The 25,080-nt window shown below is 36.9% G+C and overlaps 2 protein-coding genes across 2 annotated transcripts; one reads left to right on the top strand and one right to left on the bottom strand.

Annotated features, from left to right (window-relative positions):
- Positions 1-3,561: 3,561 nt before the first annotated feature.
- Positions 3,562-4,624, top strand: LOC120772333. The gene is made up of 3 exons (XM_040100876.1): positions 3,562-3,691; positions 3,753-4,018; positions 4,081-4,624. The coding sequence occupies exons 1-3, from the start codon at positions 3,595-3,597 to the stop codon at positions 4,198-4,200; spliced, it is 483 nt and encodes a 160-aa protein (XP_039956810.1). The 5' UTR covers positions 3,562-3,594; the 3' UTR covers positions 4,201-4,624.
- Positions 4,625-8,073: 3,449 nt separating this feature from the next.
- On the bottom strand, positions 8,074-25,021 carry LOC120772228 (integrin alpha-PS4-like). The gene is made up of 14 exons (XM_040100719.1): positions 24,798-25,021; positions 24,493-24,738; positions 19,216-19,316; positions 19,000-19,146; positions 18,447-18,625; positions 18,149-18,373; positions 16,419-16,521; positions 15,762-16,337; positions 15,221-15,350; positions 13,520-13,888; positions 13,389-13,458; positions 8,885-9,321; positions 8,679-8,814; positions 8,074-8,341 (listed from the first exon to the last, which is right to left on the bottom strand). The coding sequence occupies exons 1-14, from the start codon at positions 24,977-24,979 to the stop codon at positions 8,210-8,212; spliced, it is 3,033 nt and encodes a 1,010-aa protein (XP_039956653.1). The 5' UTR covers positions 24,980-25,021; the 3' UTR covers positions 8,074-8,209.
- Positions 25,022-25,080: the final 59 nt, after the last annotated feature.

The raw sequence follows: 25,080 nt of genomic DNA, 5'->3' as shown, positions 1-25,080 counted from the left end.
CTTTCCGGATGTTCTGTTATCACATTTGTGTAAGTGTTTCTGTTGATTATCGTCTTCGCATTTCGTATGAAATGAAACATGAGTGTTGATGAGGAGTTCAGTGCCGTATACGGACAATATTTCCATGAAAAGGATAATGAAAACAATGAAGAGAGCAATTATGATGAAGACGAAGTATGTGTATCTCAGGCAGAAGATGATACCGAACAAACTTTTGTTAAGATTGACCAGTCTGTTGTTGAAGTAAAGGAGGTGGAGCTGGTAACAAAATTTTTGTCAAAAGATTGTTGTAATAATAAATGTCATACACTGATACCACGGGAAATGATCGAGAGTACGCGGAACAATTGTTTAGAGATGTCGAAAAATGAACTTGATTTAGTGATACTAAGTCACATCGAAGCTGGAATTATGAGTAATGAAAAGCTAGAAAGCGTATACGCAAAGCTTGCTGGGTGGAAGAAATATGGACAGAGACAGGATACAGAAGTTATGAGGCATAAAATTACATTTACCTTCTACAGAGTACCTGTTGTCGTTCGTTTTTCCTTTTTGTCATTCATTCAACCGGCTGACATCGAAAAAGCTGTTTAATTCATCGAGTCTATAGCCGATTTAATGGCTCATCCACTGCCCGGACGACTCCCAAAATTTAAGGATTTTCGGATAGTGAAACTGCCATCCAGCGAGACGAAGTCTTCCATTTATCGAAAATACATTTCTTCACTCAGTGATGAAATCATATTTTTTCGTATTTTTACTCTTCTTTCCCTACATTTTTAGGGAACTTTCAAACAAGTTATGACTTTTTGGATTCTATCACGTGAAAAAACATTTCATCTTCCATCCGAATCAACTAAAAAGCGAAAATTGATTTTTTGACACCTAAGCCCCCTTTCCATAGACCAGGTCACATATATTGGAGTTTCCGTGCTAGAAGAGGGTTTGACTTACGATCCCTTTATAAATCCAATCAGTAGCAGTTGTAGTATGCATTGCTTGTTTCTATTAGTGAAGCAAAAGTTGATTACTTTATATTAAAAATATGATTATTAAATATTAAAAACTGTTAGGATGCCTATTCTGAGCGTGTTTCTTTAAATTTGTGAAAAATGTTTTATATGAAATTTTTGGTTTGCATATATTACATGTTGCGTATATTCCATCAAACACTTCAAACATCTGCCACACTTCACTTCTTTTCTTTGTTAGATTTCCTGCCATTATTAAAAATTATAGGAACGTATCGCTCAAAAGTTCAAACCGCTATGACAAAAAATAGCGTAACGCATATATAATATTAGAAGAGAGCTGCTACTTTTCTGCTATTTGCTATTGTGTTGGCAGGTAGTGTATGTACTATTAAAAAATTTGACAAGTTTATTGTGCACTGCTATTCCAATCGAAATACACAAAATCGAACCGCTATCGCAGTCAGAGAACTTAATCGCTTGAGTGCCCAGGTTCGAAGCTTGATACATTTTTAATTTTGTTATTTTTAATTTTTTTTTTTTCATGGGAAAAAATGGTAAAATAAGAATTTTTCATAGTTTTGTGATTTTTGTTCATCTGTCGACGTTGTTGCGGCATTTCTTTCTGAATTCAGAAGAACTTGATTTTATATTTTTGCCATCGTGGCGAGAATTAATTTGTGTGCAGCGACGCTTGTGCGGAAGAATGATACGTATGTTGTTGCTGTTTTTGCTTCATTCATATTTTTAAAAGTTTTGTAGCCACATTCACGCATGTTTCATTGTTTGTCTATAGTCATATTTATGTTTGTATCATTGTGATAGCACAATAGATTCCCTGGTGTACATATACATATGTGTACACACACATATACAGTATCGGACAAAACATTTTCAACTAGAGCGAAGTTCTAGATTTTTTTGGTCTTACAATGCCAATGTTCCTTAGAATTGCTTTTTGTTTCTTGTTTCTAAATTTATAGCATTGAAGTTACATATTTTGCAATGTTTATCGCGATTCTTTTTTATTTTACCGGTTATATTTGAAAACAATTTCAAATGTACGTCAATCCGCCGCGACAAAACAATTGCAACTCTGTTTTGTTCGTTTTTTTCTCCTTTGTTCATTTCTTTTTGTAACGGTATTGAGTTTGAATTAATTAGAACATTTACTGAGCATAATTTCTGTTCTGAATTTTTGCGAAAACACGTTTTTATTTGAAATTTTTTTACAAAAAAAGTAATGGCTCTAAATAAATTCGGTGAAGCACTCGGAGCACGTGTTATTGATGATTATAATAACGGAACTTCTCAAAAAGGAATTTCTATAAAGTACAAAATTCACAAGTCTTCCGAACTCTATTAGGAATAAAACTGTCGAAGTAGTGCATCGTGGACGCCGACCAAGAAAAAATGAAGAAAAAACTGTCATCTCAATTGTTAGAGATTTAAAAAAAAATTTCAATTTTAAAGCGCTCCGCAATTGGTAAAGGAGCTTGCGTTACCAATCTACTCAAAAACGGTCGCTCATAGCTCAAGTAACGCTGATTGACACAGTTACCGACCAGCGAAGAAACCGCTTATTGGCAAACGAAAACGATTGTGTTCGCTAAAAATCATCTACAATGGCCAATAAGCAAGTGGAAAACTGTTCTTTTTAGTGATGAGTCCAAATTTAATTTGGTAGGAAGTGATGGCGTGAGTTTCGTTCAACGCCTATGAAACAAGCGTCTTAAAAATTTTTATTGTCTAAAAACAGTCAAACATAGTTGCTATGTTATGGTCTGGGAATGCTTTTCCGCTTCTGGTTTGGGGCCGCTTGATCGTATTAATAGTAGCATGGATCGGTACGTTTTCAGAGACATTCCATAATGTAATGTTGCCATATGCTGATTGGGAAATGCCACTTAAGTGGGTCTTCTACCAGGACAACGACCCGAAGCACATGGCATAGGTCCTAAAATCGTGGTTACAGAGGAATAAAGTGAATGTAATAGAGTGGCCTCCACAGTCGCCAGGCCTTAATCCCATATAAGATTTATAGGAAATCGTAAAAAAAAAAGAATTAATCGCAGTAATGTGCCAAATACTGATCAGTTTTTACAAAAGGCCCTGGAGGCACGGAGAAATATACCCCAAACCATAGTGGATAACCTTATAGCTTCAATGCCCCTGCGATGCAAAGCAGTTATTGCGAGTAATGTGTTTGCTACAAAATACTAAGTTTTTCTATTATTTTATGAAAAATAGTGAACCGTTTTCTTTGAGTTGCAATTGTTTTGTCTTATGGAATATACATATATGTATGTATGTTATATCGTTTTTTTATATATATTAAACAAATAAACTGAAAAATGTTATTAAATTTGCTTTGTTTACCTTAAAATTAAAATGGTAAGTCTCCGTCAATTATTTTCTGTGCAATCGATTTCGAGTATTTTCGTTATCATTTTTAAGTTGAAAATGTTTTGTCCGATACTGTACATTTGATGTTTTGTGCTTTGTGTTTTAATCTGCTTAGCTCTAATAATATTTGTAAGGAAAAATAGCAACATAAATTAAATTGGCGCTCTGTGGCAATATTGCTGAAACTCAGCTGTTTTTCATTTGTAACGAATAAAAAATGCCGAGAATTAGTGAGAAGCCAAGACTTTTAAAGTTATTAGAATTAGCAGCATCAAATTACTTAGTGCTTATTGAATTCTTTCGCGAAGACAATGGTATGTATTCTAATTAATTTGTTTATACTTATCTTAAACGACAAAATTTTTTGCTTTTCAGAAGAGGGTAAAAATGAAGAAGATGAAATGATGCATGTATTGGCTTTAGGTGAAGAATGCAGGTACATTCAAGAAGATCACACGTGTCACTTGGAAATCGTTCGATGCTATTTTGGGTCTAATAAAGGGAGACGATCTCTTCAACCAAACTCGATCGTGGAAACCCAACTAGCAATTGTGTTGTATCGCTTAGGCTCTAAAGGTGAAGGAGGTACTCTGTCAAAGGTTGCAGGCTTATTTGGAATCAGTAATGGTGGTATCATTCAGGTTAGAATTCGTCAGTTTTCCGCAATATGCATTAACGTATTTATTTATGTTTATAATTTTAGAATTTAACCGAACGCATCTTCAATGCGTTATTAAAACATAAGGACCAGTATTTACTTTGGCCAAATACGGAAGAACGCAACAATCTCGTTTCTGAGACTTGGAGTGAATTAGATACCTAACTGCGTAGGATACGTGGATGGTACCGAAAACCATTGGCAGGAAAACCTTTACAAAGTCCGGAAGCGTACTTTTCACGAAAGCACATCTACTCCGTTAAGGCACAAGCCGTGTTCGATCATAGATTGCAAATAAGACACTTGCAGATACATTTTTGGGAGAAGGTGAATGGATCGCAGGCGACAGTGCATATAAATTATCTAATACTGTTATAACGCCATTTAGAGAAAATTCTAGAAATTTAACCCCAGTGAAAGGAATTTGTTTAACAAAGTGTTCAGTCGATATAGAACTCAAAATTAACACTGTTTTGGAATGCTGAACGAAAAATTTGGTAGTTTAAAAAGCTTAAGGCTCCAAAACAAAAATGCAAATGGCATAAGACATTAAGGGGGTATTCTGGTCTAGAAGCATGAATTTCAGGTAATTTTTAAAGTGTCGTAAAAAAAAGCAATTAATATTTTTACTATCCATTTTTATAGCTGACGAAGTGGGGGGTCTCTAAAAATTTCCACGTGACCATACCCATGATTTCAACCCTCCTATTTATCTGAAACCAAAAAACAAAAAAAAGATTACTAATCTAGAATAATGTTGCAATGGCCGGAACTACGGAAAAGTACCAACAAAGTTTTTTCACAAAATGGCGACTGCCTGAAAAACGAAGTTTTTTTGGATAACTTTTTCTGACTATTTCGAAGTTTTTAAAAATAATAAAAATAAAAATTTGGGGATGGGGCTAGTTCCAACCATAGACAAACCTATAAAGAAGACTCTATAAAAATTTCAAGTAAATAGGTCCAGTAGAACCTGAGAAATCGTGGGTATCGTTCCGAAAAAGACAGTTTTGAGAAAAACGCGTTTAAAGTTTCGCGTAAAGTTTTTTGCAGTCTAGGTCTAAGGCCGAACCAGTTTGGATGTCGGGTCAGAAAAATGCCTACATATATCTCCGAAAATAATTTGAATTTTGAAAATCCTCTGGTACACATATTCTTGAATAGTTAAACTTTGAAAATATAAAAAAATTTTCGAATTTTTTAAATTTCTAGACCAGAATACCCCTTAATGCGATGATTACTTCGATTACCAATCTGATGAATCGGAGCACGATATTGATGAGTCTTTATCAAGTGCTCGTTCCAATGAAAGGGAGATAAGACGACCAACAATCTTTGAACTATTGATGAATGCAAACAATTAATAATATTTTAATTTAAAAATCAGTTGCTTTTTTATTTTTAATAATCAATTTCTTTACATCTATATATATAAAAGAAAGTTGTGTTAGTTACACCATTTATAACTCAAGAACGGCTGAACCGATTTGGCTGAAAATTGGTGGGGAGGTAGATTAGAACCAGTGTAAGGACAGATTCTTCCTCAAAAATAATACAATTGCTAAATATTTGGAATAGTTGAAAAGAACTGCAACCAAATACGCAGTGAAATAGATTATAACTGGCTCAGTAATCAGTCGATAAGTATGTATTGTACCACGTGCATCCTAAAAGACTGATGCCATAACTTTCCAGCCGATTTTTTCGTCTTTCCACTCCTGAGAACTGGTTCACTAGAATGAGTGTCGATTAGACTTCAGTGGGAAATGATGGAGCTATGTTTCCATTGTCAAACACCGACGCAAAAGTTCGGTTTTATTACGATTAAAGAGCACTCAAAAACTCCTCAGAATCAGTTATTCGTTACTTTTGTTGAATTATGAACTTGCGAGGCACCCACTTTGCACAAAGGTTTCGCCTCTTTAGAGCATCATTGTCCTTGGTGCTCATTTCGCCTGTTTCCAGCTCAGCAAATATCTTTTCAACGGTGGATTTCCCAGAGCCAGAATTCAACAGTATTTTCTCCCCAAAAAGCAATGCTTTATTAACACACGAAACGGTTTGTGGTCCATTTTTTTGTAAACTAGACAAGTTGCTTCACAAAAATGCTATATCTCATTAACTAATATTATCTATGTATCAGCCACAGTGAAGCGTGGACGGGTTCTCTAGTATTTTTAAAAAAAGTAACATAAATTATTTAATGGTGGACCATTTCACTCAGTTACTATAACTAAAAGAAACTCATTTAGAAAGAGTCAAATTGGAAAAAATTAAACAAGTTATCATATTTTGTCTATTTAAGCTTTTCAGTTTTGAGTTTGAGTAAGGAAATGGGATCAGAACTGCTGTGAGTTCTTTGAGAGTTGTTTTTGGTGCAGATGTGCTTGTGTCTGATGTAAACTAGCGGACGGACAACCTCATTTGCAGACGGTAGTATAACGAACGGACTGACTAACGAACTCAAAAAACTTGTGTCGGGATCCATCTCTGAACTCAATTCTATGGCTGAACACTTATGCGATGTCCAAATATCACGTACAGGCCTTCTTTTTATGTACTCTGTGACACTGGGAGGATCGCCACTTTCAAGTAGGCGTTTCCACTTGAACGCAGATAAAAACTCCGTTTTTAAATGCCGCATTTGAGTAGGTCTTTTTATTTGCCCTTCTGACCATCGTAATGTTCCATTTGTACGTAAACGTTTTTTTTTATTAAATAATCAATTGAGTTATGCATATTAATAAAATAAGAATATAATTTAGTGCATTGAATTTACTTACCTTTTCCTTTTTATTTAAACAAAAAAATAAACGCTCTGAATTATCAGCTGATTGTTCACAATTCACGGAAACGGTCTCGCATAGTTGCAAGATTGTCGCCAAACAAATTGCATGTAAAAATTAATAGCTGTGAAAGACAATGCAGTGGTCTGGTAAACGGAAGGCGACTTGAGTATCTAAATTTGCTGAAAAGACACCACCTACCGCTCGATTATCTAGTTTGGACCCATTCGTATAGATGCTAATCTTGCGTCCCTGTCTACCTCTTACCTTTCCCACTCTTGTCTTGAAGGGAAGGCAATATTGGGGATCGAATTTAGTTTGAATTTTATAGGATTTCGAAAATCTATGGTAGTCGGTTGAAGGAAAAATTATTAGGTATCTTAGAATGGTCCATATTGCAGGTGACTGATAAGGGGGATTCCCTCAGTCTAAGAGCTGACTTCGCTGTCAGTTGCTTATAAAACAACGAAGTAGATAATATTTGCAAAAATACGTTTAGTGCCCGACTTGGCGTTGTTCTAAAGGCTCCAATTACAAGTGAGTCAAGTCAACTACTGGTGCCCTGACCAAAAATTCAAACTTATATGTCCAAAAATGCCTTGCGTAGATTTTCCTTCCAAGATCTTATCATCCGTATTGAATTTCCCCTTCAATAGCAGTTTCTATTTCGAATATTCTGTACCAGGTTTCATGGAGTTACGAAGAAAAAAAATTAGCAAACTTTTAGGTTTCTCTGTAGACTTTTTGTACGCTCAAAATAATTATATATTGGGTCTATAACTAGATTCATTAGGTTAGAATCAAATCAAAAATCAAATGTAGTGAGATCAAACACGCGTGCTGACTTAGGGACATTGCCAAATCGACTCAGCTCTTCTTAATGACCATTTCTACTTAAACATATATATTTTAAAGAGCTTCCGACGTCTCCTTCTTGATATTACAAACTTCGTGGCAGTCTTAATATTCTCGATTCGGGGCATAAAAACCGCACAAATATACATATGTAGTTATGGACCCATTGTAAAAAATAACATAATTGATCGTCTATGTATAGATTATTCAAAGCTCAAAAGCTTTTGGGATACAACATAAGCTTACAGCAGAGTTACGACTGTCTGACGACATAATGAGCAATGGAAGATCATCTTTGAAGCCTTATTGAAGCTTTACAGATTGATTTCACTTATAAGGTAAGGAAGGGTCGCACTGAGTATTAGTATAGGTAAATATTTATGAAAAACTTTCAGCGTATATTTTAGTTCTGGAGAATTTAATACTCTTATATTTAACAAAAAACCCTGAATAAATGTGTATCTTCATATATGATCAACAATTGACTTAATAATATTTAATATTTTAATAATCTTTGCACTGCATGAAAACCACTAAGAACTGGTTAAATCATCCTCTATTTCGGCCACACACACATCGAGATCCTCCTTCATGCGCGCCTTTTCACGCTTTTCAATCAAATTCTTCTCCATTTCCTCCTTTGTCAATCGTTTGAAGAAGCCCAGCTGGAAGCAAGAAATATTTAAATAAGAAAAAGAAAGAGTTGTTGTTAATCAATGAAGATTTCAGATGCGCTTAAGGAGTTTCACACAAATGTTTAATGAGCAGCATGAGCCGTCTTTGATTCGTCATTTCCTTCACGCCTTGTTTGAGAGTAGAAGTTTTCATACTAAACAAAAATTCTTATGTAGATATCCTTATTATTAAGGTATGAGTTAAAACTGCGTACTCTTCTCTCACTCAACTTGTAGTTGCGTGCCTATTACTTTGTGTGTTCGATTCACCACCATACAGGTATGTTAAAGCCTAACAAAACGGAGAAAGTTGTTCAAGTTTGCTCACCTTTCTTAGCAGCAATATCATTCCAATAAGCAAAAGTATACCACCAATTATGGCGCCCAAATATATCCAGAATAGATTACGTTTAGCGATCTTCACAAATATGGCGCCTTTGAAATGCTTTTTAATACTTAAGTTACTATAAAATTAAAGAAATAAGTAAGTAATATAATCAATATACATATGTATTTAAGTAAATAATTACTCACCCATTTAGGGGTATATCTGTCCTAAAATTCACCATTGCAACATGGGCCAAATATTGACTATTGCTTGGCAGCAGTTTCTCAGCCTTTTTCCAGTTCATTTCATAGTTCAATAACAATGTGATATTCTCGCCAGGGAACAAGGCATTCGTCAGCAGCAAATCACTCAAGGCGCACGACATTTCGGAGTTTTCGGTCGATTGGCAACTGACAAAAGTCGTGTGATTTTCGGGTAAATGATTCAAGTATAATATCTCGGTAGTGTTCAATATTGGTGGCGACGCTGGTGCAGATTTGTTGAATTCTAAACTAGAATACTCATGGTCCTTGAAATAAGCTTGCGCTGAGTAGTTGCTGATATATTGGCCGCCGCTGAATCCAATAGGAAAATCAACAATTAAGTGAAAGGAACTAAGCGGACTGGGACCGATATTTTGTATCTGTAAAGAGTTGTAAAGAAATACATAGATATTAATTCTGAACGCCAGAACTTTGTAAGTCGACGAGCTCTATTTTCTAATTTGTGGAACCCTTTGGTTCTCTTTCAACGGTCGAGCGATCTTAAAAAAATCTGCTTTTGGAAGTCTTAAAATTCCAACTATTAAAACATGAATACCAATCCTCTTCATTTTCTTCTGCTATGATTGGCATCCGGAGAAGTATTTAGGTTTATCGCGTGAATTCCTACTGGGGAAAGACAGATATTTGACCAAATTATGCTGGCATAGAAGAGAAGCATATACCATATTTTTTATTGCTAATAAAGTTCTTCGCTTTGCCGACTTTACCCAAACGTAATAAAGGCACTTGAACTTATAGGGTCTCGTCCCTAACTCCTCTAACACTATAAAGTTTCGACCGGAAATTATTTGTTTCTTAGCTTGACGTGATTTTTATAACAAAACTAGCTGACCCGGCAAACGTTGTTTTGCCATTTATATTATTTCTCGGAAACATTTTTTTAGTTCAATAAAAATAACTATCTACTACTAAGTGTGCTGGGATGTACTTATAATCGAAAGCATTATAAATAATTAAAGTATGCTTTATTTAAGTTAATAAATTAATCCTTATTAAAGTTGCGAATATATTTTAAATTACAATTTTTGATAGCTTTCTAAATATCAAAAATAACTATTCATATTATCATATCAATTATGGCAAGTGTACAATATCTCAGTGCAATAGAGTGTACAATATTCTTGGTCCGTCTTTAGCCAACACAAACAAACTGGAGGGTTTTCCCACGCGAGAACATGCCACATATAGTTGTCCGTGGGAAAAGCATGGTGTTTCCAAATCTAAGCCACATACAGACAATGTCTGGCCTTGTGACTTATTGATCGTCATAGCGAATGCCAATCTAATGGGGAATTGAGTGCGTTTGAATTTAATTGGCACATCTGTAGTAATCGTAGGGATTCGTGGCAGCAACACATTTTCGCCTTGAAACTTGCCATTCAAGATGATGGCTTCAATGACGTTTTTCATTAATTTTTTAATGACTAACCGTGTGCCATTACACAGCCGTGGTGGGTTTAAATTGCGAAGCAGAATAATCGGAGATCCAACCTTCAATTGTAAATGATTTGGTGGCATGCCTGGCAAATCCAATGAATTTAAAAACTCAATTGGATAATTCACAATCTCGTTGGTATCGCAAACTGCATCGATAGATTTGTATGACACCAAGTCCCCAGGCAACAACTGTTGAATCTTTAAATTTAACCCATTGACGTCCTAAAAATGCTAAAAATGCTGCCAAAATCGCTCCTTCTGCCAGCCACTTACGATTTGCATATTGTGTGTGTACGTCGGGAAATATGTGATCGATGAGAGTATTTTGCGAGTCGATGATTGTGCAGAAGTCCGTCTGTAATTTGATGCATCCTGTATTTTCACGTACATCAACTTTCCCATCACCAATATCTAACAGTTGTTTAGAGAAATTTTCGACGGATGGATCCTGAAGCATTTGAACGCGCATGTTCACCGTCAGTTGTACTTTTTCAACATTAAGCCATAGTCGTGATGATTTTAAGCAAGCATTAATTTCATCAACGTACGTTGAACGTGGAATAACGGGAAGTGTTTGTCTAAAATCACCAGAAAAGAGTAACAAAGTGCCGCCAAAATATATCCTTTAATGTCCTATCTAATGCCTCAAGCGAATGTTTGTGTGCCATAGTGCATTCATCCCAAATAATAATTTTACATTGTCTCAGCGCTATGGCCATAGACGATTGTTTTTTTATGTTGCACACTGCATCTGGATTATTTTGAATGTTCAAGGGCAGCTTAAATGCTGAATGAGTTGTTCTGCCTCCATCTAATAAATTTGCTGCAATGCCAGAAGATACAACGGCCAATGCGATGTCATTTTTTGATCGTATCTCGGCCAGAAGTAACGAGATAAGGAATGTTTTGCCAGTTCCACCTGGTGCATCCAAAAAAAAAATCCTCCTTGTCCTGCCGAAACTGCCAGCATGATGCGGTCGTAAATAATTTTTTGTTCGCCATTTAGTAGTGGAATAGTGGAACATTGCAACTAACAATGCCTGCCATTTCTACAGTATCGTACTGTAGTTCACGATTGATATCTGTGTTGAGTAAATCAGATGCACTTCGATTCGGTGAGCGCATACCGAAATGACTGATTGGCAAATTCGCAATAGCAATGCAAAGATCATCGATAGCAATCAGTGCTTCATTGTACATTCCATCACTGAATGATATCGTTAGATCATTGCACCTTGTACGATGTCGATACAATATATCATCAGTCATTGAATCTTTGTGATTATCCCACAACATTTGTGCTCGGGCCGGGAAACATGTAGTCAGTACTATAGCAAATAGTAGACGAATTTGTGATCCTGTGCAGTTTAATGTTGCTTCAGCAAGCGTACTGTCTCAGTGATTGTCGTCTTCTAGCAACCCTAGAGCAAGGCATGCATCTTTATACATAGGATACTGTTGTCCATCTACCTTACGTATATCTTGAAATGACAATGGCCCGGTGACATTAACCAACAATAGTCGCAGGTAAAAGCACTCAGTCTGCCTTGGATTGACTGTATATACACGACCCAAAGTATTTGATTTAAATAAACCGGGGTGCGCATCAACTGGTGTCCCTTGCTCGCGGGGTATCCATTTTCTTTTTTGAGCCCATGTAAAATACCGTGGAACTTCAGAGTAGAGAAGTGTTTGTGCGAAGGCACCAAAAGCATCCGCACGATTGCACAGTTCAAAAAATTCGGTCAGCGTAGTTTTTGGTGGATTTATAGCACGATCAAGCACTGTATCGTTCGTGAAATATACGCGCTGGCCGTTTTCAAGGTGGACAGCTAAATGGATAACTGCTGGATCCCGTTCATGAATTGGGAAACCGAAAATACGCCAGACAGCTTCATTGGAACTGACATACCGGCCAATTTGGTAATTCGTAATTTCATCATTTTGATTCAACGGAGGAGAATGTACATTAGTATTTTCAATTCTAAATACAGCCATATCACTCCCTTTATTCATATATTTGCAAATATATTTGATACTCTTCACCGAACTGCATGACTCAACATTAATATGAGCATTGAATGTTTCGCTCAGCAGAGGTTAATATGGTACCACCCAACGATTGTCAATGTCGATGTCTGCGTAGCTGATAGTTTTAATGAAAGTTTAATGAAATTTAATGACCGTATCGTTATTAAAATCTTTAGGAAAACGCTTTGTACATTTTCCGTCTAGCATGCAAGGTGATGAACGATTCAGATTTCCGCACGGACCATGAATCATGTTTGCAGTAATAATATCAAACAGTAATTGATCAGTAGACGGATCTGGAATCTCTGCAGAAATCAAACTGTCGATGTTTTCAGCACGTATTTTGTCGACCAACCAAATTAAAATGTGAGCATGAGGTAATCCACGCTTTTGCCACTCAACTGAATACATCCAACAACGTGTGGAGCCAAATACATGCAATTTTGTAATAAAGTTGATTAAAGACTTTAATTTTTGTTTTTCACGTTTTCACTGAATAATTTTCAATAATTTTTCTTTTGAATAGCCGGAATAAAAAAAGCATGCGACCGAAATTGAATGATTCAAATATTTGACAAATAAAAATATTGAAAAACAAAACAAACAAAAATTAAAAAAAAAATTTGTATGGAAAAATGTTACTTTTTGGGAATTTTCCAATTTCCAATTTCCCTTAACATTTAGGAGGATGAAAAATAGATGTTGTCCGATTCTCCACCCTAGCCGATATGCACGCTAAGATTCACGAAAATCGGTCGAGCGGTTTCAGAGGAGTTCAATAACGTACACCGGGACACGAGAATTTTATATATTAGATATAAAACAATATCTACCATTTAAAAAGGTTTAGTCTTATGTGTTATTACATAGACTTCACAGTCGTAGATAACTGTTTGGTCAGTAGCATACGAACTTAATACGATTAGTTCAAACTAATTAGAGCAGCACCTAAACTCACCTCAAAAGCCGTTGAAACCGCGATATTTTCTTTCCCATCGGTTCCAGCAAAAATTTTGTTCGTTGAAGTCCTGCAGATTGAAGTGAATTATTCGTAAGATTACCATCTAACTAAATTCGTTAGCGACTCACTCTGTTATCCAAATCTCAGCTGTTGTGGTAAGTTTTACCTTGTCAGACGATTTGTTATCCTTTGGACTCACTTCATTTCCCGTACTGTGAACAATTGCGTTTATATCCACTTCAGTAGCACCGACCACATTACTAAGATCAAGGCTGAGCTCTAGTTCCGTGCTACCTTTGAAGGCCCGTCGCTTCGCAATGCTGCACACCACACGCCAACTAAACTCGAATTCTCCAACACATTCGGCAGGCATTTTTGCGATGGGCACGTTTAAGGAGGATTTTATGATGAGAAGGGTATTGTAGGCTTCCTCGCCATTGTTAGTTATAATATATTTGAGAGGTAATACGCTGCCGCTGCCTAATGTTACATTCTTACTGGTATCAGAAAGGAAGAAAAAAATTATATTAAGTGATAAGCAAGTGCTAGTATAATGTTCTCAGCTGTGTTCGGTGCTATCAGTTGACGGCGGCGAAACTGCCTACTATTCGCATGGAAGTTCAAGGTATCAGAGTTTTTTTAATATCAGTTTGAAAAAAGAAGAGCTAACGGTAGAACGAGAGATGGTGGGGAGTTGGCTAGGTCTAAACGGTTTTGATGGTTTGAACGGAGAGATGTGCAAAAGCTTGTGGAAGTTCCTGATAAGATCAGGAGCGATCTCCGTTCGTATCAAGGCATCATTTTCTTTCTTTTATTTGGAAAAGTGCTGGAGCTGGGCTGATATATCGATGAGAAGAACAGTGACAATGTTGCTGAAAGGTAGATAGTCGCCGGTTCGTCCACCGGTTGTCCGGGTGAATGGGGTCAGCAATTGGTATCTATGTGACGCAAGTCAAATATCTGTAGCTGGCCATGAGTGCAAAGAAAAGTTTCACTCCACACTTGGTAAGAATGATGGAGCGCATCCACGTGGTCAAAGGTAAAGTACGACGCATTTTACGGGATGATTGTGGCCTCGGACATGTGCTGTTTTGACAGATGCTATTCAAGTTTTATTAGGTACACTCCTTCTTTACCTGATTGCATTCAGGTTAAGAAGGGACTGGAGTCTGTCATTGCTGCGGAGTGATTGGATTTCCGGCGATGAGATATCTATGGAGCTGGAGGCTTCTAGATGATAAGGTTAGATGCAGGTGACAAGACCGTCGTGACAATAATTCTAACGGTCGAGTGACATATGACATTTGGGTCGTTGGGTTTGTTAAGAGTTACCCTAATTTAGGATTTTGTCTGAGGTTAGGGGTTTTTGCTTACGGGGCATAGGCCTCTGAATGCATTTTTCCATCAGAGGTGCCTATCTGATGGTATTTTTGTGTAGGTATAGTTCTGGTATGAGTGGTGTGAGTATGTGGTCTAACCCCTGGCCACCTGGCCACCAGAATAGCGCTGTATGGAGGCTAAACTGGTAGTAGTTTCGGCTACGAAGTCTGACAGGAGACTTTATTTTGGTATCACGTGCAGCAGGAGCCCTTGGAATGCGCTCCAATCTGCTCATGCGGACTGGCCCCTCGGCTTATGGTTTCAATTGGGCTTATGCATCATAGTTCTTAAGAGACTTACAATATTAACTATAATACTAAGTGGAATGATTCTTATATCTTTTAATTGGATACCAATCCTTTTCGAAGTTGATTGTCCATAAACTTTGGTCCACTAATTCTCACTCCCGAAAACAATTTATTGTATATTTAGTTCAACAGCAAACTTACGGTATTTCGACACCTCCAAACCAAAGATCGACGGAACAAACCGAACCCTTGCAATTATGTAGATATTGGATTTGAGCTTTCACCATGCTTGGCCACGCGGGATCTACGACCGCGCAATCACTGCAAAATTCTGTAAAACAAAAAACAATATTCAAACTCTGGTGAGTCATCAAGTTGTATATATTAGAAAGAATTATTTTGATCAACTTTTGCAACAATACAAATTATAATGAGCTGTGCTTAGTTCGCGACATCTAGTAAAGGGTTTGGTATGACGAAGTCCATCCGTTAAATAGCTTTGTCTCATAAAAAAATTGATAATTCCTTTAGAGTAAGTCAGAAGCAAACTCTGAAGAAATCTTTCTTGAACAACGTTTCCATGAAGGTTAGTCTCCATGACGTAGAAAGTCTTATTCTCCATCGCCAATAGTGTTTTCAAACCCAAACACATCCTTTTCTTGTAGCGATAAAATTCAAAAATCCTTTGACCAGCCAAACTTTTTTAACGATTCCAAACATTTTATCCAACTTTGTTACTCACCCGAGTCCTCCTGTGTCTTGCCATCATTTTTTAAGCGGTAAGTCAGCTCCATAATTATCGGTATAAATATATAACGGTCATCGGATATGAGCGTGGCATTACATGACAGACATTGCGGCGTTAAACCCGCCATGAAGGGCTCCTTGCCAATGCAATGCCTCACATTTATACGCTTCTCCTCAGCACCGACACTCAAATCGAGTAGCAGTTCTTGTGTTAGAATCTTCGTCGAATTACTTTGGATATTAATACATATATCGAATTTTAAGCTTGTTGTATTTGTGGGAATTATTAAATTCTTTGGCAGTATTGTCGCATTAATCTTCACTACCGGATACGCGCGATAAACAAACACCACATCCGCATTTGGTGCGCCGACAGCCAGTTTATAGTCATTCGTATTGTTAGCACCACCTCTAGAGAGACCGTGACCGAACATGGCACCGCTGCCGACTAATTGCTCGCTCACCTTCAATATTTGTCGTGGTTGGACGTCGAGACCGTTCGGACCGCCAAAGTAGATGGCAACCGCCCCATTGCCATTATTACCAGCGAACGGAGCGCCAATAGCTATGTCTGCCGAAAGGAATATAATGGGTAGAAGTTGGTTAAGTGCGCAAAAAGTAAGTGATACAGGAAAGTAGTAAGAGAGCTTACCGTTATAACCATCACCATTTACGTCTCCCAGTTTACCCAATGAAGTTCCAAAGTGTCCACTTCTCGAAAACGGTGACTCCAACAATGTTTGCTTGAAACTCAGCTTTAAGAACCACATAACGAAATAAAGTTCATTTATGGAAGGAATTTTCAAAATATTTATTCAGTTTTCTAATATATTTATGTACTAATATAAGCCGTTTTGATGTCATGGACCACTGTCAGCAAAATGTCATGCAGAAAACCGTTGGAGTGGAAACAGCCTTTCGCCGTTATCTGTATAACGGGAGCGCTATGAATCACACCAGCGGCTGCAGTAGAAAGGTTACTAACACCAAACGACAATGAAGTGGAATGCTCTGGCCCAAAATCAGTTACAAGTTTAGCGACGTTAGGTGAATTCTTCACAAGGACCTTCGCCCATAGCTCAATAAGCAGTGGGTTGGTGGATAAAATAGAACGCAAACTCTCAGGCTTTATTAGAAAAGGTTACTAGTCACACTTAAAGAGGTTAAATGGCGCAATAGTATATGATTCGCCCGCGGATCTCACAACATCTATACGAATCAGACGGATGGAAAATGCCTCATGGAGTGAGAGCCGGAATTAATATACAATCAGGAAAGTTGCGGAGGTAGTTGCCAACGAAGGAAACAATAGAAAGAAAATCAACATCTATGCCGATAGCTAGCAACAATTAAGGCAAAATTCTCACATCGCATTACATCAAAGAATGTTCTTAAAAGCTGCCGAAAAGCAGTTGCATATATGTACATATATTCAGTTTTAGGCCACAAAAGAGTTACGAGAAACGAAATAACTTAGAAGATTCCCAAAAGCACCATTCGTCTGGCTACCGAACCAGTTCAGGAAATACAGAAATCACTAAAACCTACATATATATGGACTAAAAGCAGACTCATCAGTGAGAGAAGAATTCTTTAAGAATTTGCGGGATCACAAAGATCATGGGCAAGAGGACTGAAGAAAAGCTTTTTACTCACACGATATCGAAAGGCCTAAAGGACGGTTATTGGCCTAAGAACAGGTAATAAGGATGGGCGTAAGTTACGACGATAAACACAGAATATCCAGCACTGTATAGAACTTGCCTTAGATATTGAAATGCTTCGTAGCTCAAGAGACTAAATAAAGTGTCAAAATTTAATGTCAAGTCGCTCTTAAAGTCTGACGTCCTCTTTGACGAATACTTCAGATGGAATTAAACTAAGCCTCCATCTGACATTACTAAGGGCTAATCAGACTGAGTCTCATTGATTTTTCGAATTCTCATTCATCTGTGTCTGAAAAATTAGGGTTTCTAATTCTATACGAGTATTCAAAAATTGTATTAATGATACATACATATGTTTGTACGATAGCCGAGAAAGTAATAAGCAAATAGGAGACTAATGATCTAGAATGAGATCGAAGGAGGAATAATTGCAATAATATAAATTAATTTAGTATATATTAAATAATTCAAAACTTTTTGGCTCGGAGACAGAGTTTGTATCTTTAAAAAGACACCTCAAAGCAACTACTGTCTAAATTAGTAAGTGACCTTACTGATTAAAGCTGGACAAATCTTAAAGTCTTTGTTCTGAAGAAATCTATATTTTAAACAGCAGTTTAAGTAGAATACAAAGGCTACGCGACCCCCAGAATGCTGTTCATTTACTGGATACAGTCAATTTGGATACGTTCACTCAGTTATTGAGAATTCTTACCTGTTTTCTCCGTCCAAGATTTATAAACATATAGACTGCACCCGCTTCGAAAACACTGTCAACTGTGTGATGTGGTGCACCAATGAGCACATCATCGAGCTCGTCACCATTAAGGTCATCCACCAGTAGGGAATATCCAAAGTACTCGCCATATTGTGCGCCGGTCAACTCTGGTTGGGGCGGAAATGGTTTATTCCAACTCGACGATGCAGTGTAAATTTGTACCTATAAAAACAGTTATATGTAGTAAATGTTGACAAGCGGGTAATTCAGTTAAAGTGCACGCTCACGAACTTACCGCACCCAATTTCGTTTCACTGTTCGCATTTGGTATAGTAGCCACGTATGACAACTGCTCCTTATTGCTGACATTGAAGTGCCCACATCCCACGGCATATCCTTTATATGATGACATTTTTGGTGCGTGTTTTGTCGCTCTGGGTTTTTGGGTATTCATATTGTAGTGTATTACCTTTCCTGGAGAATATCAAATTCGTTTTATTATTTGAGTGTAAAAAGACATTGTCAAAACAAAAATATTGTCGATTGGCTAATGCTTGAGTATTTTACGAGTATTCGAATATTCGGATTATTTGTTATCGATTTTGAATAACCTATAGACCTGTTTTCTTTCTCAGTTAAATATTTCTGTGTTGACGACCTAAGCGTATCCGTATTTAGTGAAGAACCTTAAAATTGATACTTTCATTAAAATAATATTAAAGGAAAGTTCGGAAATATATCACGATTGTGGCTTATGGCTTTAAGGAGAGAGATGAATTCGAAATATTGGACACAATTTACTCATATCGCATCTGTAGTGCAAGGGTGTATATTCCTCTTCTACCTACCTGCCCAATTCTGGACGCCTGGTGATCCGGATATAACTTCATCATTCTTCAGCGTTAATTGGACGCTGAAACCGAATTCACCAAATCTCAGATTGCTGTATTTTGGATTACCCTTTTCATCTTTGACATTCTGTTCATCCTGTTTACCTGAATGTATATGAAGAAATCATTTGGTTCAGTCATATATTTAGTTAGGAACTTGAAGAGTGCACAAACCTTTAGCGGAAAATGGACTTAATATTTGCCAGACTCGATCTTGTGAATCATCGTCCATTGTGTTGTTAGTCCAATAGCAAATGCCGTGCATGTACACTTCGCTGAAAAATTTAATTTTTGTCAATGATTTTTTGATTTTCTTATAGACGAAATTCTTGTGTTAAGAATTTAAAGATTTACAGGAAAAAAACTGTTATCGATGGAAAAATTATTAAAGAGAAACCACTTAAAATATACAACCGACAGACCAGACCAGAGCATTAGTCGATTGTTCTTTGTTACAGACGCTTTCAGAATTTAGTTCCTTAAACAAATTTAGTAATTTTTTTATTATTTTTTTTTTTGATAATTTACTCTTCAAAGAATGGTACTAATCAGCGCAGTGGTAGAAAAAGTAAAATTTACCCTCGTTGCATATATTTATGTTTAAATGTAACAAAAATGATAATTTATCAAATTCTACATCAAAATCCAAGCATAAAACACCTTTCTATGGTACCACAACCAAACGTTCTGCCTAGACATACTATAATATGTATAAGCGCTCGTTTAGCATCTGTAGATAAATACCAATTTTGGGATGAACAGTGGCGAAGCGTGGTGTTAAGTGACGAAAAAGTTTTCAATTTCGATGGACCTGATGGTTATAAGAAATATTTCCACTCTACACAAAACCCTAGGCGCAGGTTTTATTGGGTAGTCGAAAAAGTCTTTTGTATTTCTAAACAAACTCTAACTTATTTTGTTTTTATATTTTCATTGAACTTTAAGGAACCAAATATGTACCATTTTGGTCGACCACTTTTTGTCATTTTTTCGCTAGAGACATTATTCCATGAGTGTAAAAGTTTTCTGGTTTCTCGGCGAAAAACTGCGACAAGTTATTTTCACAGGCTTCTGTTGAAGCCAACTTTATACATTAAGGGAGTTCGGCAATGACCGAAAGAAATAATAGTCCTATGGTGCAAGGTAAGGGCTGTATGGTGGATGCATCAAAACTTCCCAGCCAATCTCTCCCAGTTTTTGTCGAGTTATCAAACATGTGTGTGGTCTAGCCTTGTCCTGATGAAAGATGAAGCCATTTTTGTTTATCAGTTCTGGCCATTTGTTTCGATTGCTTGTTTCGATTTCATCAGTTGTGGATAGTAAAATGTATAGTCAGGCTGGAGCAGCTCATAGTGGATGGTTACTTTCCAATCCCACCAAACACTCAGCATAACCTTTCGAGGCGTCAGTCCTGGATTTTGATCCACTTTTGTCTCCTGTTACCATTCGTATACATTTCGTTTCAGCAAACAATCGCAAATGTTAATTCGGTCCATTAAATTTGTCACAGACAATTCATCTGGTACCCAAACATCGAGCATCTTTTTGTAGCTTTTCTAAATCGGTAGAACCTTTTGATGATGAATGTTAAGTTCCTTATAGCATTGACAGACGGCAGCGTTAAACCAGATTAATTGCATTTTTCGGGTTCAATTCAGGAGTTACCACAGCTAACTCCGTTGCTGAATCCAAAAATAACTCTCAAAATTTTAGGGAGTTTGTCAGATTTTCGTTGGCAACATGGTTAAAAATGGCCAATTTTCATCTATTGTGAATGAAATACAAGCAACCCTGACAGCTGTTTATCAAATTCTCAATATAATATCAACAAAACTTCTATGTTATGATGCAGTTTTAAAAATAATGTGTTGATATGTTTTTGTAATAAAAAATGGTTTGGTAAAAATTGGTCGGCTAACAACCGTAATGTTTATCTTCTACCAATTTTCATTGAAAATATTATAAAAAGGACAATGAGCTGTTTATGAGAGTTTCAAACTCGCATAGCTGCCGTCTGTCACCTACAAATTTGGATCTGATTAAATGCGCAGTTAATCCTGATTAACGCTGCCGTCTGTCAAGGCTATTAGCGATGTCATGGCTGCTTATGTGACGATCCTGGTCAATCTTTTCTATACCTTCATCGACTTTTTCAACGATACCATAGGTCGACTAGATCGAGGTGCATCTTTCACAGCGAAATTTCCCGAACGGAAGCGAGCGAACCGTTCTTGGGTTTTCGCGGCATTCTTCCCTTTTTTATACAAAAATTTATATGATACAATATGATTGATAACACTGGAGATATACGACTGCCACGAAATCTATTGACAAAATACGAAAAGATTTTTTCGACTACCCAATATTTTCTATAAAGCACAGGTTTAGTTTTTAATTTTGTTGAATGTATTAAAGGAATAGTTTCAAAGAGATATCGGTATAAGTGTTCAAAATATCCCCAATAATAATGTAATTCATTCATGTAATAGCGAACTGCTTTGAAAGCTCAAGCTGGGACCGTAAAGGTAAAGCTAAATTGTTAAGTTCTTGTTTCAAGAAGCTAGTAGTAATTTTTTCATCTTATACCACCTCAAAATTTACATATTATAGTTCTATTAAATTCTAAAATATCATATCCGATGTTTTTTTAGACTGTGAGGCAATCGTTTTTTGAAGTTGGTGGTTGGTTGGTGAGGTGTTATTGGATTTATATTCAGTTTGACAACTTTTGCAAATCGTATAAATTTGATGCTAGAATAATGGTTTGGTTCGCGAGATGCATCACGCACTGCGTTCAATCGGTCTCGCACCACGTTTACTCTAGTAGATTATGCGCATCCTCAGAGATGCCGTACAGTGCACACCGAAGACGCTATTGCAGTAGATGCAGTGTATCGAAGAAGACCCGAATGAGTCCATCCGACATCGCACACAACAATTGGAGCTAAGCCCATTCACTTTAAAGAAGATTTTGCGGAAGAATCATGGTTTCCGAGCATACAAAATCATCAAGCACGTCGCCCATGAGGGGACCCAAAACGAGATGGTCACCGAACCGATTTAATGATGCAATTAATGGAAAACTATAGAGCCACAATGAGTGACTTTTTTGTGCCAGAGGATGTTAATATGGGCAACCTTTGGGTCCAACAAAACGTCACTACATGCGATACAGCCAACCAAACCATAAATTTATTGAAGGAAACTTTTGGTTAACACATTATCGCGCCTCGTGAGCCTGCGGAATGACCTCCAACTTTGTGTGACTTATCACCGCTGAACTATTTTTTGTGGAGTTGTGTGAAGTCGCTTTTCTACACAGATAAGCTTGATACGATTGATGTCTTGGAGGATAATATTCAGTGCGTTATTGTTGACATACGGCCCCGATTGCTGCAAAAAGTAGACAATTTGATCTTTCGGCTGGTATTTATTCGAGCCAGCCATAGTGAACTGTTCGGAATTACTTTTATAATATAATAGCAAACCCTTATCTTTATAAAAAAGGTTAATATTTGGTCATAATTGTCTCTAAAAACATCCTTTATTATATATTGATATCATTTAGAGCACTTTCGAAGCAGATATCTGGCTTATAAAATACTCATTCCCTCTTCGTAGGATGGTAGTAGTATAGGATTAGTGTTGGAATTAAAACCCTCTTCTTAGGTTATATTTTATAATCTGTAAGGTATACAATCGAACAGAGCATGACCGACCACTGGCTCGTTAAGTTGTTGTACAGCTCAGCAAAATTTTTGCTCGTTTATAAACGATTGATATAAATTAAATCAAAAAAGCACTCTAAAATTATAATTATATTCTCCGGGAAAACGATATTTCAAAACAAGTAAGGAAGGGCTAAGTTCGGATGCACTCGAACATTTTATACTCTTGCAACTTTCAAGAATCAAAGCCAGGGGAATGTTTGTTTTTGGGAATAAAACCAATCATATAGAGTAAAGTCAGCCGAATGTTCGAAAATCTTGATATTAGTTATATGGGAGCTAGGCCAGGGGGCCCCGCCCACTTTTTCAAAAATTTTTACCCAAATTTCGTGCGCGAAATCGTAGCAAATGTCGAAAAGGGCTTACGGTGATTCAGTTTTGTCAAAAATTCAAGCCTTCGATTGGTGCAAAACCTTCAAAGACGGTCGAGAAATCGTTAAAGACATGGCTCGTTCTGTACGAGCTTCGACCTCTTGAACTGATGAAAATATTAAAAAAGTGAAGAATTTTGTGCATGAAAATCGTCAGGCAAGTGTTGGAAAGATGGCAAGACAGTTCGACATATCTCGCGAGTCCGTTTGAATGATTCATAGAGAGCATTATAACTGCCGATGAGACACGGATTTTTGAGTTTGACATGCAGACAAGTCAACAATCATCGGAATGGAGGAAAAAAACGAACCGAAACCAAAAAAAACACGCCAATGTCGCTCAAAATCAAGGTGATACTCATTGTTTTTTCGATATTCATGGTTTACAGCATCACGAATTGTTACGGAGGGACAGACGTTCAATGAGGACTTCTAATTGACCGTATTGAGGCGTTTGCTTGAGAACGTCCGTCAAAAATGGCCGGAATTGTGGAAGAACAGTTCATAGATTTAATACGGGGATAAGCACTATGGCATGGAGCCTCAATTGTGAACGAAGAATTTAAAATCAAAAAAAGCAATGAATAACAGCGTTCAACCAACGTATTCACCACATTCGGCTCCGTGTAATTTTCCCATACCTAAAATTGCCGCTCTGTTGAACCCGTTTTCAGTCGATCGAAGAGATAAAACAAAACATGCTGAAAGTCATCCCAAAAAGTGCTTATGAAAAGTATTTCGAAGATTCAAAAAATCGTTGGCATAAAATAAATATTGATGAATAATTATATATTTCGCGTTTTATTTACAATTTCCGGGTACTTTTTCTAACACAATGTATTTCGTCGAATTGTTTTGTTAAAGTATGAACTCTTTGCGCCAGCTTTGATAAGAATGAGTTCTAAATGTGAAATTTTTGTGACTCACAATTCACAAAAATATTTTAGTCACATTATTAGGCTTTAAAATTTCGTGGGTTTTTCTGATGTATCACTCTTTCATAATTTTCAAATATTTAAAAATATTTAATAATATCTAGTAATCAATATAGGAAGATAGATTTTATCATTTTGAGTAGATTAAAAAGTTAATCATAAGAGAATTCGTCTTCGACCACCCTTGAGACAACCGCTTAAGAGAACTTGATCGAAATCGTCTAAGAGTTTTGGTCACATCACCAAATACTTCACACTACTTATATGGTATTAGTGGTGTGTATTCCAAATCCGACTTTACGTACTAATTTATTCATATTTTCCGACCTTTTATCTGTATTTTGCCGGCTACGCTTGTGATCACTATATATAAACCAACTTCTCTGTGAGTTATATAGTATATCTAATCTTACTTACCTATTGCCCAAAGTGGCAGTTTTTAGCGGAGCGCATACAATCAGCGGCTCCTCATCTTTGCTGCCGCCATCCATAGACGCACCTAACCACTGATTCTCCGTATTTGGTCGCAGATTATTGAAATTCGTAAACTCCGCAACATTTTCCAATTTAAGCGGTTTCACTTGTTTGGTCGCAAAATCGTATTTGTAAATCGCACCGGTTTGAATCGATCCATTATTTGCTTGTGGTGCGCCGATTATTATGCTTTAAAGGAATTTTTTGGTATCACAAAGGCATATCTAGATATTTGGGGCGCAATTTACCTCTTGTCACGTAGCAAAATCGTGTAGCCGAAGTAGGAACTAACCGGTTTTTGGCTACCGTTTCCTGGCGCTTGGTTTAACGGTTCCTTGATTATAAGATTTGGTTTTGGTGCCAAATTAAATGACTCTATGGCATATATATTTAAACATAATAATACAAAGCAGAACTTAAGGAGGTGCATTTCGATAAAAGAAGTTTTAATTTAATAGCAAACCGACTCGGATTATCCAACGGCGCAGACTGAAAGTGAGCGCACTTCTCGCACTTGAGCTTGACTTATGT

The sequence above is a fragment of the Bactrocera tryoni genome, chromosome 3 (assembly GCF_016617805.1).
Source record: "Bactrocera tryoni isolate S06 chromosome 3, CSIRO_BtryS06_freeze2, whole genome shotgun sequence".
NCBI classification, from domain to species: Eukaryota; Metazoa; Arthropoda; class Insecta; order Diptera; family Tephritidae; genus Bactrocera; species Bactrocera tryoni.
Note: the sequence above shows the minus strand (reverse complement) of the source record. Positions and strands in the feature narration are given on the sequence as shown.

What these genes read in the sequence shown, in the direction of transcription:
- LOC120772333 (XM_040100876.1), top strand. Translation starts at nt 3,595, where the DNA reads ATGCCGAGAATTAGTGAGAAGCCAAGACTTTTAAAGTTATTAGAATTA. An exon ending in ATTCTTTCGCGAAGACAATG is followed by an intron (nt 3,692 to 3,752) that starts GTATGTATTCTA and finishes TTTGCTTTTCAG; the next exon opens with AAGAGGGTAAAAATGAAGAA. An exon ending in GTAATGGTGGTATCATTCAG is followed by an intron (nt 4,019 to 4,080) that starts GTTAGAATTCGT and finishes TTATAATTTTAG; the next exon opens with AATTTAACCGAACGCATCTT.
- LOC120772228 (XM_040100719.1), bottom strand. Translation starts at nt 24,979, where the DNA reads ATGCACCTCCTTAAGTTCTGCTTTGTATTATTATGTTTAAATATATAT. An exon ending in GTGAAACGAAATTGGGTGCG is followed by an intron (nt 18,374 to 18,446) that starts GTAAGTTCGTGA and finishes CTGTTTTTATAG; the next exon opens with GTACAAATTTACACTGCATC. An exon ending in CAAGACACAGGAGGACTCGG is followed by an intron (nt 15,351 to 15,761) that starts GTGAGTAACAAA and finishes TTTGTTTTACAG; the next exon opens with AATTTTGCAGTGATTGCGCG.